At 39.1% G+C, this 16,889-nt stretch overlaps 1 protein-coding gene across 2 annotated transcripts; it reads right to left on the minus strand.

Moving 5' to 3' along the window:
• Positions 1-3,260: 3,260 nt before the first annotated feature.
• Positions 3,261-15,955, minus strand: guf1 (GUF1 homolog, GTPase). Of its 2 annotated transcripts, none has more exons than XM_034206238.1 (17): positions 15,516-15,955; positions 13,303-13,414; positions 12,511-12,659; positions 11,750-11,830; positions 10,520-10,597; positions 10,354-10,437; positions 10,207-10,271; positions 9,915-10,118; positions 9,194-9,333; positions 8,135-8,258; positions 7,167-7,299; positions 6,314-6,457; positions 5,918-6,051; positions 5,091-5,192; positions 3,760-3,879; positions 3,617-3,653; positions 3,261-3,518 (listed from the first exon to the last, which is right to left on the minus strand). In XM_034206238.1, exons 1-17 carry the CDS (start codon positions 15,699-15,701, stop codon positions 3,384-3,386), a joined length of 2,028 nt encoding a protein of 675 aa, XP_034062129.1. In that variant the 5' UTR covers positions 15,702-15,955; the 3' UTR covers positions 3,261-3,383. The 2 variants fall into 2 exon arrangements, with proteins under 2 accessions (XP_034062129.1, XP_034062130.1); XM_034206239.1 differs by having other exon boundaries at positions 13,303-13,379; positions 15,516-15,694.
• Positions 15,956-16,889: the final 934 nt, after the last annotated feature.

Consider the following 16,889-nt stretch of genomic DNA (forward strand, 5'->3'; position numbering starts at 1 on the left):
CAATTCTAGAATGTTGAATACAAATTCTAGAATGTTGAATACAAATTCTAGAATGTTGAATGCCAATTCTAGAATGTTGAATACAAATTCTAGAATATAAAATGACAATTCTAGAATGTTGAATACAAATTCTAGAATGTTGAATACGAATTCTAGAATGTTGAATGAAAATTCTAGAATGTTGAATACAAATTCTAGAATTTTAAATGACATTTCGAGAATGTTGAATGAAAATTCTAGAATGTTAAATGACAGTTCTAGAATGTTGAATACAGATTCTAGAATGTTGAATACAAATTCTAGAATGTTGAATGCCAATTCTAGAATTTGTATTCAACATTCTAGAATTTGTATTCAAATTCTGGAATATAAAATGACAATTCTAGAATGTTGAATGACAATTCTAGAATGTTGAATACAAATTCTAGAATATAAAAGGACAATTCTAGAATGTTGAAAAAACGAATTCTAGAATGTTGAACGAAAATTCTAGAATGTTGAATACAAATTCTAGAATATAAAATGAAAATTCTAGAATGTTGAATGACAATTCTAGAATGTTGAATGAAAATTCTAGAATGTTGAATACAAATTATAGAATGTTGAATGACAATTCTAGAATGTTGAATACAAATTCTAGAATATAAAATGACAATTCTAGAATGTTGAATACGAATTCTAGAATGTTGAATACAAATTCTAGAATATAAAATGACAATTCTAGAATGTTGAAAAAACGAATTCTAGAATGTTGAATACACATTCTAGAACAGGGGTCGGCAACCCCTGGCACGCGTGCCACCATTGGCACGCGGTACCGTAACCAGTGGCACACTAGGAATAAGTGGAATATAAGTGTGCAAAATATATAAATTGTATTTTCGGATCCTGAACGAGACCGCCGCCCGAGCGCGTCTCCCTGTTACCTGCAGAAGGAAGCCATGCACGCAGCGCAGCCCCGCTCTCTTTAACTCCAGGTGACTTTCTGCCGCTTTCCTCCGTGGTGCAGTGCTGATCGTTTCACCACGGAGGAAAGCACTTCGCTAATTGCAGTGGCTGTGTCTTTAGTTGAAAGCCCAGTGGCGATCTGCTCATCTCTCATCGAAATAATAATAATAATAATAATGATTTCAATTTATATAGCGCCTTTCACGAAACCCAAGGACGCTTTACAATGGGAAGTAACAAAACAAAAAGTAATAATAATCATACAGATACATAGGCTGAAGAAAACAAAAACAGGAACAGGTTGCTGAGTACTGTATATTAGTTGAGGCCAAAGGCCTGAGTGAACAGATGGTGTATGAGGTGTTTTTTGAAGGTGTCCAGAGTGTCTGCATTCCTGATTGCAGAGGGGAGAGAATTCCAGAGGGTGGGGGCTGCGACACTGAAGGCTCTGTTGCCAAATGTTTTCAGCTTGGAGCGCTGGATGGAGAGCAGCCCTTTGTCAGAGGACCGCAGGTGACGAGAGGGGGTGTAGGGCTGAAGGAGGTCAGAGATGTATGGAGGGGCTAGGAAGTGGAGAGATTTGTAAGTTAGCAGGAGGAGTTTGTACTGGATGCGTGACTTGACCGGGAGCCAGTGAAGGTGGATGAGGGTAGGGGTGATGTTTTGCCAGGGCTTAGTGTGGGTGAGGAGCCTGGCTGCAGAGTTCTGGACGTACTGGAGCCTGTCCAGGGCTTTGCTGGTGACACCGAACAGAACTCCATTGCAGTAGTCCAGACGAGAAGAGATGAAGGTATGAATTAATGTTTCTGCATATATTCTGCATATATTCTGAAATAATATGCTACAAAGGGGCGGACTGGCCATCTGTGTGTTGAACTTTCCTGTCGGCTCCCAGACCGTAGTCGAGGAGGGCAGAAGCAACAAGCTTCAGGTTCAATAACCCACTTTAGCTTAAATGACTGGAGAGAAGCGAGCTCTTCTTGGGAGGCCGTTGCATTTATTTAGTTGTTCTTCTGTTTCACAAAATACATCACAGACCTCTGTTTTTCTGCTGCCTCGTTTCACTTCCAGAAACATACATACACACGCACGCACGCACGCATGCGTAGCAGCCGAACTGACCAGGAAGTACATTGAGCTAAATGAAAAGTATTGCGAGATCTCGCAAAGGTTTTGCGAGATCTCGCAAAACATTATTTTTTTTTGTCCCCTAGGGGCTCCGTAATAAACTGCTCCTCTTCACATCTAAACTTTTCGTGGCACACATGAGATGACGTTTTGGTGGGTATAGCAGCACAGTGCCCCTATGGTGATTCTTTTTTTGCGGCACACATTGAATAGAAAAATACTCTGAGCATGCGCAGTGTAGTTTTTACAGTACACGTTAATTTTAACAGCAGACAGAGGGGCTTGCCCCACATCGCTCAACACGGCTCATTGTAGTGTAGACACTAATTAGAAGAACGCAGACTAAAACTGCAATGTACAGACGAATCTGATGACTAAACATGATCTTAAAATATATTTTAACATGTATTTTGTTTGCATATTTTGGGAATTATTATTTGCATTACTTTCTGCTGACACTATTTCATTTCAAACCTTTATTTATCCAGATTGTCCCTTGAGATCATAGAACTCTTTTTCAAGGGAGACCTGCACCTAGTGTCAGCCCCCCACGAGTCGCCACTGGCAATGATTTTCATGGGTGAAATTTCCTTCTGCTTCTGTTTGAGCTAATGCTGCCATCTAGTGGATAAACTGCTACATTGTCTCAGTTTCTGTCGTTTCATAAAGTCTACAAAACTTATGATTAAATAGACATATTACGTTTTTTTATACAGGAAATGTTTTCACAGGCATTAACAATGTTTTACTGAATACAGAGCTAAACAATATTCTTTAGTTATCTGTAAATCTGCCAGTTATTTTTTTTGCTGTCTATAAAAACTGATATTACAAAAGATATTAGCAAATTATCAAGTTTATCAAATAATTATAAAGACTATTAAAGCTCTAAGAATACAATCATTGGCTACTAACTGCACTGTACAGTAATGTGTAATTATCAAACTATAGCAACTTGTTCAATAATAAATGATGTATTATACATTCCTTTACAAAAAAGGAGGCTAGATATTCTGCTATTTAACTATGACCGATAGATATCACAGTTAGAACGCATTCGATTTATAATATTTGAATAACATTTGATCTTTAAATTCCTCTCCTATGTGTGTGCACATATATAATATATATGTAAAACTAAATAATGGGTGCATAATGTGGAAATAGGCACAAAAACAAAAATGTGCGGAAACAATGTCTATTTTATTTCGAGAAAATCTGGCAGGGCCTTTTAAAAAAACAAAGACCTGCTGCATATGATAATGATATCAATATATATAACAATAAAATACTATTAGCACATCAGTCTATTTCTCTTTCCTCTTTAGAACATTAATGAAAGCGTCTTTGGGAACTTCCACGTTGCCGATGCGCCTCATCCTCTTCTTCCCCTCCGCCTGTCTCTTCAGCAGCTTCATCTTCCGTGTTATGTCACCTCCATACTACCAGGACAAACAAACATACAGATTTCAACACCAGTGTTAGTGGTGCATTTTTCTTATTCAGCAACTTTTGAGAGTTAAGTTCAAATCCGACTTACACATTTAGCGAGAACATTTTTTCTGAACGCCTTTATCCTGAAAGAGTCAAATACAATTCATTGTTCTTTATATAATGTATATGTGTTGTTTTGAATCGTATATGAGTCTAACAAAGAAGCTTAGCGCTGCCTGTTGTACTTACGTTTCCCTCGCGATGACCTTGCTTCCAATAGCTGCCTGTATAGCCACCTCAAACATCTGCCTGGGTATGGAGTCTTTGAGGCGCTCACACATGGCTTTCCCCATGTTGTACGCACGCTCTCTGCAATGACAACACGCCGGTCAGAACCAAAAAACTACCAGCAAGAAGTGCCATGCATCAAAAACCTCCTCATACAGCAGCTGATAAATGCAGGGAGGACATTCAATATTCTAGCTTACCATAAATACTGTAGAAATGATCTGAGGAAGGGTGGTAATAGTCAGCAATAAAAAATAAAATAATAATAATAATAAAAAAATACAATTTATGCACAAGCAACCCTCAGAAAATGTATTTTCAAATTTGGATATTGTTTTCGTAAATGTGTGACTTTTGCCAGATAATTTTTGAATGTTTTTCTCTCAAATTACTATCATTAAAATAAAAACAAATCTGAGTGCGTTTCTAGTACATTTAAAACTATTTTCTGTGACAACATCCACATTTTCTTCTGTTAATTTATAACTTTTTGTTTATTTTTTTTCTGAATAGTTACCCCCTTTTTTTGTTTACATACAATTACCCTCATGCATGCCATTGTAATTGAAACGAGTTTGTAAGATTATTCTTTTTTGTTTTACTTTGGACAGAAATACTTATATCTAGCTCCAAACACAATACACAGACAGAAATGGTATTCATTCTTTCAACTCAGACAAAAATAAATAAGGATATTTCCCAAAATGTCAAACTATTCCTTTAATCATTTCTTCACAAGTGTCTGCCCTTGTCGTAATATAAAGTACTTTGGATAAAGTATTTGTATTACAGAGATGTTCTGCTCTGTGATTGGTCATAGAGCAGCCGTTGTTGGTGGAGCATAGCACTCTTCATTTACCAGTCTGTACTGGCTTTGGTAGTAAGTACATTCAATTCAGATCTGCTGTGCGTCATCATTTCTCGCCCGTGACAAAAGAGTATTTTGTCCTTGTCTCAAATGGAACAAAGTCCTTGTCTGCTGGGTAAAGTCGTTGTAATACATAATGTCACCACTGGCTGCCAGTAGGTCGTTTTTTTATGTTATCCTTGGTGTTGAAATACATTTCATGCTCCATAGGCTGAGAAGAACTACTATAGTAATGAGGGACCACACAACCTTGAAATTATGTAAACTCGTAAAAAATCTGCTAGCGATAATAATTAAGCTAAGGGAGCCTGCTGGGACAAAGACAAATGAGAATGCTGTCAAGCAGCGCCAGGGTTACTCCTCCTGAGACCAGTGAGGATCTTCTTTTATTCAAAAGGTTTCGTGAAGAAGGAAAAATGTTTACCTGTGCACAATGGTGATGAGTTCTTCCACAGGTTCCCCGTTCAGCAGGATATTCATCTTTATCAGATCAGCAGCCTGGTAGCCTGCGTTCTCATAGTCAAAGCTACGGGAGGTAGAATGATGGGATGCTTTCAGTGTCAGCCTTAAGTAATGCAATATTATTATTTATCCATCCACACTCAAAACAAACCTTGAAATGCATCATTTCATATATTAAGTGTTTATGATGTGGTCCCAGTGGTGGAAAGTACATTTACTACAAGTACTGTACTTGTAGTACACACATAATACTTAGGAAAAACATGATTATTTAGTATAAATTAAAACCATCTAACATTATATTTAAGTAATTAAATATTACTTTAATAATAGTAATTATTAATGAGTGTGTTAACAGAAAATGAATTTGAATTAATTAAATATTTCACATTTCTAGATTCTTAAATGTGAAAATGTGCTGCTTTTGCTTTAAAATATTTGAATACTTTTCAAATAGTACTTTTAATCCTAATACTTTAAGTGCATTTACCTAATCGTACTCAATCAATACCACATGTATTTATATCTGTAGCACCAGTGTTGAGAGACTATTTAGTACTAGTAACTGTCATTTGTTTGGCCTGTGGTCACTATTTCTAAATAAACGTTTCATATTTCTTATCATGTCAAATCACATCTACAATTTTGTTTTACAAAGTATTTTGAAATACTTTTTCTATGTAGCACCAGTTAACTAAACTAGATGTATTTGTACTTTGCAGTAGTTTATCTTCTTCCAGTATGAAGTTGGTACCCCCCCAACTCTTAGTAGCACTTGCGTATTTGTACCTGGCGTAACCGGAGGACATCGATTTGAGCAGGTCGTAGAAATCCACAACGATTTCATTGAGAGGGAAGAGATACTTCATCATGACTCGCTGGTCGTCTATGTACACCATGTTCTGCTGGATCCCTCTGCGGTTCTTTAGGGAAACAACGATAAAACATCATTTGACATTAGAAAACATAAGAAGAAAACATAACAAACAAGGAGACACTTCTCTTATGTAGAAAAGCCCTCAAAATGAAAGTAGCAACGGAATTATAAACAAGTTTGTTAACACACATACTCTTTTTTTTAAGTTGCTTTTTTCTTACAGATACTCAACCTGACCTAAAAGAAAATGTTGCAGTGTAAAAATGATGGCCATTAGTCTGTGTGTGAATGTTCCATGCTGCTCTTACCAAGGCGAGGGTCATGATCTTGCCGGTGTAGCTGTCCGGAGTGAGGATGGTCCCCAGCACCATCGGCTCCAGATACTCAGACACAACGGCTCTGTCTGGGAAGAGAGACGGGTTCACCACGGTGATCTCCTCACTGCCGTGTTCCTGCAGGCAGAAACATTTCAACCTCAAAATAAAACTGGCTTCAAAAGCTTTCATGGTTCTAAAGTCACAATCCATCCAACAAAACACTCAACCCCACAATAATATAGCAAGAAAAAGGTTATATTTACAAGATGACTCATATATTCCCTGAGATTATATTCTCTGAGGTTAAAGTCACACATTTATGCGAAATAGACCGGGTATTAAAAAATGGCTGTAAAAAGTTGCCTTTACATTCATGCTATATCGCTAACATTTATAGCATCATTGGTCGTTAAAGATCTCAACATGGTGAACATTTGTGGTTTGAATATACATTTGAAGTCTTCATTTTCACTACATTTCTGCCAATGGGATAACAACATTTTGTTGTGGTATTGACTTTGCAACAAAGCATTCAGATTTTCCTCCAAAGTGTTCTATATATTATTCAACAAATCCAGTAGACAACACCATAGGACATTATAGATTCATTTCTGCTGAAATAGGTATAAAAAGGAAAAAGTAACAAGCGTATTTTGTAAAACAGATACACTAATAACCAATCAACAGAAGCTCTAAACAAATGTAAAAATGGCCCTAGCGATATCAGTGTGTCAACTCTCAGTCTACTCCAAATGATTCCATTGAAATATGACAAAGTGTCTGTTTTCTTCAACCTTAAAGTGTACAACGGGAGTATGTCCCATCAGGAGGAAACGTCTCTCACCTTGATGAGTTTGGGTGAAGAGAGCACAGCCTTGTAGGGAACAGTGGGGGCTGTCACTATCACTGAGGCGTTGTACTCCTGCTCCAGCCTCTGGTTGAACACCTCCATATGCAGAAGACCCAAGAAGCCCAGCCTGCAGGAGCACAGGACGAACACTTACATTTTATAACTGATATTCATTCTTTCGATTTCAAAGGAGCATGTTCAGAAAGAGATCATCTGTAAAACAGAATAAATATTCCAGCGCATCTTCATAGTTCTGAATCATCTATTCTAAATCAATACCACTAAACTAATAAGACCTGTCAGGATCAATGAACGCTAAAGTTTGGCAACACATGGTATGCAGAAAAGTTGCTGATTTAGTTATAAATCATATCATGTGAAAAAATGATGAAACTTCATTTGGTTTATTTAATGAACAGCAGATGTGTAGCCGTTTGCTGCATAATCACCACCTACTGTTTTCTTTCATCGGCTGTGTTGTGTTATCACCTCATGTTATTTTGAGAGTGGATGGAGCAGCTACAATAGAATTTTGCATTTTGAACGTTTTTGCTTGCCATCATGTCGACAGACCTGACATAGCATTGGTTTTTCACTAATTAGTATCATTAGGCAGTTATTTTGGAATCTGTTTATTTTTGGGTTCATAACACTGTATTAAACAGTGCTAGAGACGATGAAGACAGCTCCTTGTGTGTTTTTGGCTGATGTTATGAACCCGGACATGATAGCACTTGGTTTCCCAACATATCTGTAACTCTGTAACAACATGCACAAAGCAGCAGGAGTGGTTATTTCGGCCATGGCGGTAAAAACCTTGCCGGCACATCTAGTTTGAGTGACGCAAATAAATACAAATGATGCTGCGGTCAAACTCGGATGACTACTGCAAGGCAAAAATGTCCTCCTTGTCGTACCATTAGGAGTCATTTTTCATTCTAATTCAAAGCAGGGCTCCTCACCTCCAGCCGGCTCCCAGGGCCATGCTGCTGTCTCTCTGCACCGTGACACTGGAGTCATTCAGGGTCAGCCTCTCGATGGCACTGCGAAGGGCCGGGTACTCTGACTGGTCCATGGGATACATGCCTGGGGGACAGGAAACAAATATGTAGATTGCACAACCTCAGAAAAAAGGACCCGTTTCATTTATTGTGTAAAGCACTAAGTGCACCTACTGTGCTAGCTAGTGACACACGACATGCACTGAAGGGCTTTTACCTTTGAGTACATCCATTGGCCGATATGAAAGAAGCAAAAAAAAGCCCCACCTCTCCTACTTACTGTAGGAGCAAGACATAACGACTTGTATTCAATTTGAGTCTTTTTGTTGTGGTTTTGTGCATCTTTGTAGTCATTTTGTGTGTCTTTGTAGTCATTTTGTGCGTCTTTGTAGTCATTTTGTGTGTCTTTGTAGTCATTTTGTGTGTCTTTGTAGTCATTTTGTGCGTCTTTGTAGTCATTTTGTGTGTCTTTGTAGTCATTTTGTGTGTCTTTGTAGTCATTTTGTGTGTCTTTGTAGTCATTTATTGGTAATTTTAAACATGTCTATAGTCGTTTCAAGCCTATAGAGTCAATTTAAGTCTCTTTGAAGTCATTGCCTGTCTCTTTGTTGTGTTTTGTTTTTTACTTTGTAGTCAATGTATGTTTCTTTGTAGTCACTTGTCTCTCTCTGTAGTGGTTCTGTTTGTCTCATTGTATATCTCTTTGTAGTTGGTTTAAGTCTCTAGGTATTTGTAAGACTCTTTGAAGTCATTTGATGTCTCTTTGTTGAGTTTTTGCTTCCCTTTTTGGTCACTTTGTAGTCTTTTTGTGTCTCATTTTAGTCCTTTGATTCCCTTTGTAGCTTTGTTATGTCTCTTTGTAGTCATGTTTCTTTGTGGTTATTTTGAGTCTATTTCAGTTACATTTTATAGGTAAAGGCAACACAAAAAGTAAAACGTTTTAAAGAATCCTCAAATCCAGTTCACATTTTCACAGAGATTTTTCTCTGACAGCAGGAAGCAGATAATAAAACATCTTACCAGCAAAGACCATTGCTTTGGCGGGTTTAAACCCTGGAAGAGTTTCCACCGGGTGCTCTTGGAGGTAGAGAGTGTCCCCAATCTGCGCCTCCTTCACATCCTTCATCCCTGCTATTATGTAGCCTACTTGGCCTGCAAACCTAAACAAGAAGAGGAACAGATTCAAAGGTAAAACCCCTTCAGTGCATGTTTTTTCAAAAGCTAGAAAAGTAAGTGCACTTAGTGCTTTACACAATAAATGAAAGGGTCCTTTTTTTAGTGTTGTTCACCTCTGACCTTTCAATGCGCAACCAATCAGATAACAGCTGTATGTAGCGGCACAAGCTAGCATGGGACGTAACCATAAAAACAAAACTTAACCGGCTGTTTTCACCGCAAGGTTCCTCGCCCAACCCCGCAGTGAGCAAAGAGAAAATCGCGTATCATGTGAATGCAGCTTAATAAAACAATTGATTATGGATTTTTTGATGTATACAAATTTCAAAAAATTGATACAATGACAAAACATTTCCTGAAGCCTAATATAATTAGTTTATTATCATATAAGACTAAAAAAAAAAGCAACAACTGAGAAGATTGAACCAGCATGTTTGGCAATTTTGATTACAAATGTAACTAAATGACCGAAATAGTTGAAATGATATATTCTGTAAATAACATCAGCTGTATTGGGTGAAAGAAGTGAAAGAAATGAATGGAGAGGTGAAAGAAGTGAACACACAGCTTCTGTGTCGGGTGCTCAGCTGGCCGGAGGAGCCCCAGCTCGTTGACCTCGTAGGTTTTCCCGAGATACGCCGACACGATCTTGTCCCCTTTCTTGACCCGACCCCCGAACAGAGCGATGTTGGCCACCACCCCTCTGTAGTGGTCGAAGGTGGAGTCGAACACGAGGGCTTTAAAAGGTTCATCAATACTTGCCGCGGGCCTGAGAAGACAAGCACAAATAAAACAGCTTCACTTTTACGTGTCAAACGTGTTTCATGTGAGAAATAAGACTGAATGAAGCTGCTTACGGGGGGATTCTCTCCACAACCGCTCGGAGAACCTCTTCAATGTTTATTCCAAGCTTAGCTGAAATCTGGAGAAAAAAATGAAATCTGGAATTAACAGTTATTTCAAAGCGATACTGAATATGCACCTTTCATTATGCTACCACTCACCCTAATGCATTCCTCACATGGAATATCAAAAACCTTTTCAATCTGGGACTCCACTCGCTCTGGATCAGCATTTTTTAAATCAATCTGAGGGGAAAATGTAGAATTAAAATGACATGCTAAATAGTAGTCAAGCAGACAAATCAAAAAGGGATAAAGATATTTGTACCTTGTTGATGACAGGGACGATGGCCATCTGAGCTTCAAAAGCCAAGTAGAAGTTGGCAACTGTCTGCGCCTGAATCCCCTTCACGTGACAGCAAAAATATTATATATATCAAATCAAAGTTTATTTATAAAGCACATTTAAAAGCGATTTTTGGTCGGGCCAAAGTGCTGTCCATGTAATAAATACTACAATCACATAACAACACATTACTACAATCACAATAAAAGACAATAAATTACAACAGATATATAAAAAAACACAGGGAAAAGTCAGGAGTCGTGCTCCGCTCTGACTAAAAGGCCAGGGAGAAGAAGTGTGTCTTAAGAGTAGATTTTTTTTTAAAAACAGGGTCTGGGCCGACCTCACATGGAGATGCAGAGTGTTCCAGAGCCTATAGGGCCAGCTGCTGCGAAGACTCGGTGCCCTCAGGTTTTGAGCCTGGTCTTGGGCACTATCAGCAGCAGCTGGTCAGCAGACCTTAAAGCTCTGGCTGGGGTGTAGCGCTGGAGGAGTTCAGCTATATAGGCCGGAGCCAGCCCATTTAGTGCTTTAAAAACAAATAAAAGGAGTTTAAAATCAATTCAGAACCGAATTGGAAGCCAGTGCAGCGAGGCCAGAATTGGGGTGATGTGGTCACGCTTTTTGTGGCCAGTGAGTAGACGTGCAGCTGCGTTCTGCACTAGCTGCAGGCGTTTAATTGACGCCTGGTCCGTGCACGTATAGAGCGTTGCAGTAATCCAACCTCGAGGTAACAAAGGCGTTAATAACCCTTTCCAGGTCTTTAAAAGATAAAAACGACTTGGTCTTAGCCAATAGTCGTATTTAAAAAAAAGCAGGTTTTGACTACGCTGCTGACCTGCTTATCGAATTTAAAAGCGCTATTGAAGGTCACTCCAAGGTTCATGACAGAGGGGAGGATATTATTTTTGAGGGAGCTGAGAATATCAACCTGGGAGGCTGGAGGTTGGGGTCCAAAAAAGACAACCTCAGTCTTGCTCTCATTGAGGTTGAGGAAATGTTGGCTCAGCCAGGATTTGATCTCTGCTAAGCAGTCCATCAATAGCTGTAATGAGTTGACATTTGAATTGAGTGGTAGATAGATCTGTACATCGTCGGCGTAGCAGTGGAAGGGGATGTTGTGTTTTGTGAGAATTGAACCTAGGGGCAGTATATAAGTACATCAACAATACTTTTCTGAGAAAAAAGAGAGCTATGAGTCTGGGTTTGTACCTGATTGGCGTCGACAATCAACAGGACCCCTTGGCAGGCTGAAATCGATCGAGAAACCTCGTAACTGAAGTCCACATGACCCTATAGAGAAGAGAGGCACCGGAGATTTAAAAACGTTTGGACATACACTGTCACACAAGACAAAAATATAGTTAACCTATTTTATTTTCATATTGCTCTCTTCAGGTCTTTAGAACAACACCAGAAGAGATCAAGAACACACATTTGTTGTGTCAATGATGAAACAAATAACAATGAATTGGTTAAAAGATGATAAATGTTAAATGGAAGGATCCGGTGAACGAAAAATATATAATTGAAAAAATAACCATGAGAATTGGATATATATATATATTTGATGAAAGATGCAAAAATAGGTGAGATATACAAAAACATTTCATTTCAAACATTACAAATGAGCCTCCGATTGGATGTGAATGTTTTCAAAATGAATTATGTTTAAGTTATCTGGTAACCTGATTAATCTCTAGTAGCAGTAGAGGGAAAAATAATTGAATTCAAAGCTTGGTAATAAAGTAAAAATGTTTCACTATTATCTGGGTTTATAAAACCTGCAAGAAACAACATTATAAGAACGCACCGGGCAGAGTTTCTAGATTAAGTCACGCAGTGTAAGAGCAGTCGAGTTCTCTTAGGACCAAAGTCCTGATGAACTACCGCAGCTATAGCAAAACAAACATGAACAACAAGGAGAGAAAGTAGTTCTTTTTTCCTGACATCACATCCAGCTTAGTACTGACCGGCGTGTCGATGAGGTTCAGGAGGTACTGCTCTCCCTCGTAGCTGTAGATCAGCGAGGCCGTCTGAGCCTTCACTGTGATCCCTCTCTCTCGCTCCACCTGAAGCTTGTCCAACACCTGCTTGTTCTTGTCAGTCTTTGCTATGGCACCTGTTTGTCAGTGACATCCAAACAAATCTGAATCAGACATCTTCTATTTGTCCTACAGTAGAGGGATTTACATTGTTACAGCAAAGGGGACACTGCAGATAAAAGACAAAGAAATTAGTAGAGTAACATATTAAAGGGGCCCTATTATGCTTTTGGGGGTTTTCTCTTTCCTGAAGTGTGTTATATAAGTTGTATGCATGAAGATGGTCTTGCTAAAACCCCTGTGTTCCCTCTCAGGGGAGTTTCTCTGCCACACCTTTGCCTGAAAGGCCTCCATTCGACTCTTTTGTATACTTCTGTAACATAGTGACATCACAATTTAACACTCATGCTTCTGTTAGCTAGCGCTCCAACACATTGTACATAATAGGCTTAGGGGAGGGACATCTCTAAGTGGTTGACCAATCACAAGAGCCGGCCAGCTAACCAATCAGAGCAGACTGGGCTCTGGTTTCAGACAGAGGGTGAAAAGAGGTGCTGCAGCACAGGCAGTATGAGAAGAATAAAGAGCTTTTAGAACATTAAAGCAAGGAGACATGTCACAGTAGAGACAGAAAATACAAACATGATTATGAGCACAATTGAGCCACTTCAAAACTAAGTTGGAAAAAAGCTGATGTGCTCATGTGATGAAGAAACGTACCTGTTATTTCCAACAGCCTGTCAGCCAACGTGCTTTTTCCATGGTCAATATGAGCGATGATGCAAAAATTCCTGATTCTGTCCACAGGAAACTTAGACAGGTCAATAGTATCCTTAAAGGCAACAGAGGGTCTGCAGATTAGTATGACAGCCATTTAACAACTGCTGAGCGTGACAGTAAATTTTTTTGAAAAATATTTGGACAGAATATACTTTCTTAATGGGGCACATTCAGAACCTCCTTAAGGGTAGGGTAGGTAAGAATGGAGAAACCAGCTTGAGTGCGCTAGAATTTGAAAGTACGCAGCCGAAAAAAATCTGCCTCTTCTTTACAGAGCCCCTCCTCCAACACACACGAACGCGCACATGACCAATGAGGGCACGAGATAAGTTTGTGCACGAGATGGAAGGCTGACAGGCAGGTCGGCCATGCATCCTTTTTACAGCGCCACGGCTTCCACAGATGACATTTTCTTATGTATTTATTGTCAAAGCATTTTATGTATTCATTGCTATCGGGATGTTAAGAGTATTCCATGGAAGATAACAAAAAGTGTTTCTGAAGTGAATTACCTACCCCACCTTTAAGTAGAAGTGTGTTATCATTATCAGCTAAATGAAAAACAAATTACATTTGTATAATGAATGACTCACAGAGTTACCTTGAATTCTTGATTCTTTGTCTGCTCACTTTTTCCAAACATTTTCGGGAAAACCTACCAGTACTAGTTAAAAAAAACATCTACTTCCGCACCAGCCCAACAACCAACACTAGTAGTGAGTGATCAAGTAGATAAATAAGACTTGGATTTCACTGCACAAGTTCTATGAGCGGTTGGCCCGCTTTTACTTTGATGTGTCAAGGCTTCTCCCCATGTTTGTATTCTTGTTAACCTCGGAGGCATGGGGGTTGAATTAAGTATCTATTAGTATTCAAGGTAAAACTGGTTGAGCAATTAATATCCAAATGATCATTTTAGGGGTTAGAATGTATTTAACAGTAGTCTGAGCCTTAAGGTCGGCTGATCAGCTGCTGTTGATAGTGCCTAAGACCAGGCTCAAAACCCGAGGGCACCGAGCATTCGCAGCGGCGGGCCCTAGGCTCTGGAACATTTTGGCCCTCCATGTGAGGTCGGCCCAGACCCTGGGGTTTTTTAAATCAACACTTAAAACTCACTTGTTCTCTCTGGCCTTCTAGGCTTCTATTATCAAGAATAACTTTTACCCAAGACCTTTTCCCTCTCTAACCTCTCAAGGTTTTATTAGAGGGAAACGGTTTGTAGAGTGGCTTAGACAGGACGGGGAGTATTATGATTCGTAGACACAGCGTACCTTCCTATCTCTCATCAATTACCAACTAAGGCTCCAGTGGGGACCTTGTTCCCTGAGTGTGCCTCTCCACCTATGTTTCTTACTCTCTTAGTTTGCCCTCAACCTATTCTAAGGGAGTGCTTGTTCTTCCGTCTGTCTGTCTGTGTCTGTGTATTTTCTTGTTCCGATTAACCCAGCCAAATCTTTTTTCTTGTTTTGTATCTATATCTACGCCGGGATCCGGAGTCAAGGCTGATCCTCTTGCTGTAGTCCTGTGTCTTGGATCCTCTATACCGAGTTCTGGATTAAGTCGTGGACTTCGGGTCGTGGCTGAACCTGTCTCTGCGGTCCTGCCTTGGGTCTCGTCATGCTGCTTCCTTGATGGCTTCCACAGGATTGTAGTTGACATCTTCGTGGATTCATCTTCTTATTACAGACACATGCCTTTCCTAACATTCGGTCTATATGCTGTAAAATGTATTATCTCTTCGATTTACACACAGCATCTATTGCACGTCTGTCCGCCCTGGGAGAGGGATCCCTCCTCTGTTGCTCTCCCTGAGGTTTCTCCCATGTTTTCCCTTTAAACTGTGGGTTTTCTCTGGAAGTTTTTCCTTGTACGATGTGAGGATCTAAGGACAGAGGGTGTCGTTTTTCTCATACTGATATTCTGAACAATCTGTGCTGTCGTAATTACGTAGGGCTATAATGTTACATATAATAGAAATACTTAAGCAAAGTACAAGTACCCTGATTTTGTACCTAAGTACAGTTCTTGCTTCCAGCCCCTATCTGTAAACAAAGGCTGATTTTTATCTTTAATACTACGGTTTTACAGAATTATGAACGGGGATAAATGCACAGAGACCATGAATATGTTCCAGTATTAGTTTGTCAGCCTACCTTATCTGTTTTAGTGCTGAGCATCCTGAAGCTGCTGGAGAACACAGGCAGCCTTTTCATCCAGCGGTGTCTTAACAGTGTGTAGGTCATATTACAGCTTTGTATTTTCCTCCTGTACTCTTTGAACTGTAAAACACGTCTTAGCAGTGGTGTGTCACACCACCGTTTAACTAGAGAAAGCGACATGTTGTCGTTAAGCTGCAGTCAGTTACCTTCCAGCATGAAGGTCCTAACTGTTAGCTGGCGTTAGCTAGCTAGCTAACTAGCTTTCGACTACTACTGTATAGTCATTAATAAAACGTAGACTATGGCCACATTGACGGACCATTATATACTGGCATGACGAAAACACACGCGTATCTTTTAAAGTAAATAGTACTGTAATAACCCCCGTGCATGAGTTCTTAGGGTGCTGACATTTTGGGTGACAGTTCAGCTGCAAAGACTTCTGGGAAATGTTGTTGATTTTCCAACCAGAGATGATAAAAAGAAACAAGATAGTTATTTGTACTACTTCCGTTTTCATTTATGCTGGTCAGAGCAAATTAGTCGTCCTTTCACATTTTATAAATCGTGTACTGTCGCTCTTTATTGTATCAAAAGGATATTGTAATGCAAAATGTCTTTGCTAAGCTAACTCTCAAATGCTGTTAACGTTGTCTCTCTTTAATTATATATTAAAATTATATTAAGGCTAAACATTGCAGCAGCCTTTTTATATATATATATATATATGTATATATATATATATATATATATATGTATAGTTCAATATAATAATCTAATCATAGGCTATAGAAATCGATACTTTTGAATGCCTTGAAAAGCCTTGGAGGAGAATGATTATCTTGACACATTTGTATCTTTGGAAATCCTATAGGCAGACGGAAGTCCCGCCTACTCACGCTGTCAAATGAAGGATACAAATGGATATCAGTTGCTATGACAACGAAGCTACCTCTTGCACAAGAATAGATTACTGCTTCTCTTCTTTGTGCAGCCAGTGGTAATAAGCCTCCATTAGCCCCAGTTTCTGTCTGTCATGAAATCCTTGCTTCTTTCTTTTTTACTTTTTTAGATCTGTATAGCCTGAGGATTGCATTTGAGTACAGTACACCCCTAATGATCATATTCCCCTAAGAATTATACAAGCTGTTCCTAAATAGTCTCACTGTCTATTAGACCAGGGGTTCCCAAAGTGGGCGTCGCGAGATGATTAAAAAACAAAAAATAAAATAAAAATGTTATCAATTTTTTCTTACAATTATTATTAATAATAACGTATGCATAGACATTTTTCAGGGGCGGACTAGCCATCTGTTTAATTTCCCCGCAGCGAGGCTGCTGGCAATCCACTAGCGTAGTTGTTGGTGC

This window comes from Gymnodraco acuticeps, unplaced genomic scaffold (assembly GCF_902827175.1).
Source record: "Gymnodraco acuticeps unplaced genomic scaffold, fGymAcu1.1, whole genome shotgun sequence".
Lineage (NCBI taxonomy): Eukaryota > Metazoa > Chordata > Actinopteri > Perciformes > Bathydraconidae > Gymnodraco > Gymnodraco acuticeps.

Bases quoted from the DNA above. Each gene is read 5' to 3' on its own strand.
- guf1 (XM_034206238.1), bottom strand. From the start codon at position 15,701: ATGTCGCTTTCTCTAGTTAAACGGTGGTGTGACACACCACTGCTAAGA. The intron at 10,272-10,353 runs GTGAGTGGTAGC...TTTTTTCTCCAG, and splicing joins CATGTGAGGAATGCATTAGG to ATTTCAGCTAAGCTTGGAAT. The intron at 3,654-3,759 runs GTAAGTACAACA...TGACTCTTTCAG, and splicing joins AAGGTCATCGCGAGGGAAAC to GATAAAGGCGTTCAGAAAAA.